At 39.7% G+C, this 3,509-nt stretch overlaps 1 protein-coding gene across 1 annotated transcript in view; it reads left to right on the plus strand.

Annotated features, from left to right (window-relative positions):
- Nucleotides 1–3,509, plus strand: part of LOC106867796 (116 kDa U5 small nuclear ribonucleoprotein component) — a 15,435-nt gene that overhangs the window by 4,910 nt on the left and 7,016 nt on the right. The window contains exons 10-16 of the mRNA XM_052977171.1: nucleotides 26–86; nucleotides 534–783; nucleotides 1,448–1,575; nucleotides 1,788–1,851; nucleotides 2,108–2,198; nucleotides 2,390–2,525; nucleotides 2,849–2,977. Coding sequence (XP_052833131.1) covers nucleotides 26–86; nucleotides 534–783; nucleotides 1,448–1,575; nucleotides 1,788–1,851; nucleotides 2,108–2,198; nucleotides 2,390–2,525; nucleotides 2,849–2,977 — 859 coding nt within the window. The remainder of the gene's footprint in view (nucleotides 1–25; nucleotides 87–533; nucleotides 784–1,447; nucleotides 1,576–1,787; nucleotides 1,852–2,107; nucleotides 2,199–2,389; nucleotides 2,526–2,848; nucleotides 2,978–3,509) is intronic.

The raw sequence follows: 3,509 nt of genomic DNA on the forward strand, positions 1-3,509 counted from the left end.
TTTAGTTGATTAAAACCTTTTAAAGTTAGACATTCCAGTTTGGGTTTATAACACGTCTGTGTGTCCCACTGTGACTCCTTGGGCAAGTATCTTCTACTGTAACCTCAGGTCAACCAAAGTCTTGTGAGAGAATTTGGTAGATGGAAACTGGAAGAAGCTCAATGTGTATTTATGCATGTGTGTGTTTGTGTTTGCTGGGACCAGTGTATTACCTGCAAAAGGTGACTATTTCAAAGCAGATGATGTTAAATCTTAGGTAAATAAATTTTTTTTTTTTTTAACGTAACTGAGCTTGGTGTAGCCATCTGGTTTGTCAGTCCTCAGTCAAATCATCCAACCCATGCTAGCATGGAAAGTGGACGTTAAATGATGATGATGAACTAATCCAGGAATCTTTTGATACCACCTCATATATTTGTATATTGATATTCATACACGTGTATGTGTCTCTATGCCAGCAGAAGTGGTGTTGATTGTCTGCTGCTGGTGATAGCTATGATGTGTTTTTATGTCCCAAAAAAACCATGGGAGAGATTTTTTCTTGGTAAATATCGCAGTATTGCGTGTTCCAACGCAACATCCACTTTTGGTGAATGTTTTACCTTTTATGTTGCAGGTGATGCTTAATACAGAGAGACTCATCAAGCATGCTGTACAAGAACGACTCTCTGTCTGTGTTTGTATCAACAAAATTGATCGACTGATGCAGGAATTGAAACTACCACCCACAGATGCCTATTATAAACTGCGTCACATTTTGGAGGAAGTGAACACAATTATAAGGTAAATACCTTCATTGTGTGAAGGCACATGACTCAGTGGTTAGAGCATCGGACTCACAATCATGAGGTAGTGAGTTCGATTCCCAGACTGGGCTGTGTATTCTGATCTTGAGCAAGACACTTTATTTCTCAGCATGCTAACGATTCTATCAGTTCAATGGTTTAATGATGTGTTATTACCTCCGCCAAGGAAGGAGGTTATGTTTTCATTGGCGTTAACTTGTCTGTCTGTGTGCAAAATAACTCAAAAAGTTGTGAAAGGTATTTGATGAAACTTGCAGGAAAACTTATTAATGACACAAAGAACAAATGATGAAATTTTGGTAGTGATCTGAGAATTTTAATGGATTCTTGAAGGATTTTTCATTTGTTATATTTACTTTGCATGAAGTATTACAATGTTACGTTGTTTGAAGTCTTTCTCTGATTATCTCCCTTGAAAACACGTTCATGGTTAAGGTTTTTTTTTTGTAAATCACATGGCTGTGTTATTTTTTTTTTTTACCCCCACCAAAGAGGTTATGTTTTTGCCGGCGTTGATTTGGGAAATTGGGCAATTTTCAGCATGTGTGTCTATGGGTGGAGGTCTGTGCTCTCCGAGTGCTTTTCTAGTTCTAAATGTGATGTGGCCTTATTCTGGAAACCTCTACTCTCTGTTATTTCAGTATGTACACAGACGACCAGGAAAATCACATGGTGTCTCCAATTCTTGGTAACGTGTGCTTCGCCAGTTCCTATTACAGATATTGTTTCACACTGAAGTCCTTTGCAAAGATCTATGCTGATACATATGGTAAGTTAGTCGGTTTTGGTCTCTTGGTTCTTCTGCTCTGATTTTGACTCTGTGTGTCCAGACAGTGATTCTTACAATGAGTTGACAATATTTGGCGTTGCTTTGGTGAATTTTTGGAGACTTGGTTAGAGAGAGGAAAATAGACTAATATGTGTGGGTTTGTATGTATGTACACATATATATAATCTTTTTATTGTTCTTTTAATTCCCAGGTGGCATCAACATCAAAGAATTTGCTCGGCGTCTTTGGGGTGACATTTATTTCAACAGCAAAACGTAAGATTTTTTTTTTCGTTTATTTATTCATATATTCGCTTTCTCCTCTTAATTTCATTTAAAAGTAGTTAAAGTAGATAAAACACAATTAGGCTAGATATATGTATATACAGTTACATGGAGCACAAAAAAAATGCAGAATCGAATATGGAAAAAAAGAATGTAATTTTTTAACTCAACAGCTGTTTCGAGAAGCCCAGAGATACATTATAATATTCTCTCTTTCTCTTCTGATCTTTCCGTTCTCTCTCTTCAGTCGACGCTTCACCAAGAAACCCCCCCACAGTACATCCCAAAGAAGTTTTGTGGAATTCATCCTGGAACCAATGTACAAGATATTTGCTCAGGTAAGTTGATATTCTTTCACTGGTGCCAAATGTTTTTTGATTTGAGGGAAATTTGGCTGCTGTTTCTAACAAGTCGAAACGTCCAATAGTAACTTTGTTGCTGTGAATTTGTCCCTTCCTCTTCTTTTATCCTCCTCCATTCTTCCTAAAACATTATCCTTGTAATTCCGATGCCTTCTTTCCATTCCCAGATTGTCGGTGATGTTGACGAGAATCTTCCCAGTGTCTGCGAGGAACTCGGTATCAGCCTAACAAAGGAGGAGCGAAAGATCAACGTCCGTCCCCTGCTGAGAGTGGTGATGAAGCGTTTCTTTGGAGAATTTATTGGTGAGTTGGATGGCAGCATTTCCAGAAAATCCAGAGTCTTGCTCCATACATTTGTGCGTGTGTGTGTGTGTTAGGCTGGTGTGACTAAACTGGCGACCCCACCAGGCTTGCTTGGTGAGGAGGGTGTTGTTGGACACCCTGCTGGATGAAAAATAAGACCTGTCAAAGAGTGGATGAACTCCTGAACAGTCAACAGCCATCCAACAAAACCTCAGTAAAAAACAATATATATATATGTATACATACATCCACATACACATGTATGTACACCCAAACACTAGACAGAATCTCTAACAAATGCCCTACTGCTCTTCGCATTGCAGGTTTCACAGATATGTGTGTAGAACACATCCCATCACCCGCTGCCAATGCTCACACCAAAGTGGAGCATATGTACACGGGGCCGATGGACTCAGAGCTGGCTGAATCAATGGTACAGTGTGACTCCCAGGTAACCAGATTTTTTTTTTTTTTTTTTCACTACATCCACTCTGGCACCACCACCATCTGACCATCCATTTATCTCTGTTCACTATTCCTGTAGGGCTTTTGAGACTATCTTTTATCGTTTACTTGTTTCAGTGATTAGATTGTGGCCATGCTGGGGCACTGCCTTGAATTTTTAGTCAAATGAATTGGCCCCAGGACTTTATTTTTAAGCCTGGTACCTGTTCTATCAGTCTCTTTTGCCGGATCACTAAGTTAGAGGGATGCAAACACACCAACACCAGTTGTCAGGTGGTAGTGGGGAGACAAACTCAGATACAAAGGCACGCACGCATAGATATAGAAATATGCATATATATATACATACGACGGGCTTCTTTCAGTTTCCATCTACCACATCCGTTCACAAGGCTTTGGTTGGCCTGAGGCTATAGTAGAAGAGACTTGCTCAAGGTGCCATGCAGTAGGACTGAACCCAGAACCATGTGGTTGGAGAATGAGCTTCTTACCACACAGCCATGCCTGTGGATATTGTAG

This window comes from Octopus bimaculoides, chromosome 27 (genome assembly GCF_001194135.2).
Source record: "Octopus bimaculoides isolate UCB-OBI-ISO-001 chromosome 27, ASM119413v2, whole genome shotgun sequence".
NCBI classification, from domain to species: domain Eukaryota; kingdom Metazoa; phylum Mollusca; class Cephalopoda; order Octopoda; family Octopodidae; genus Octopus; species Octopus bimaculoides.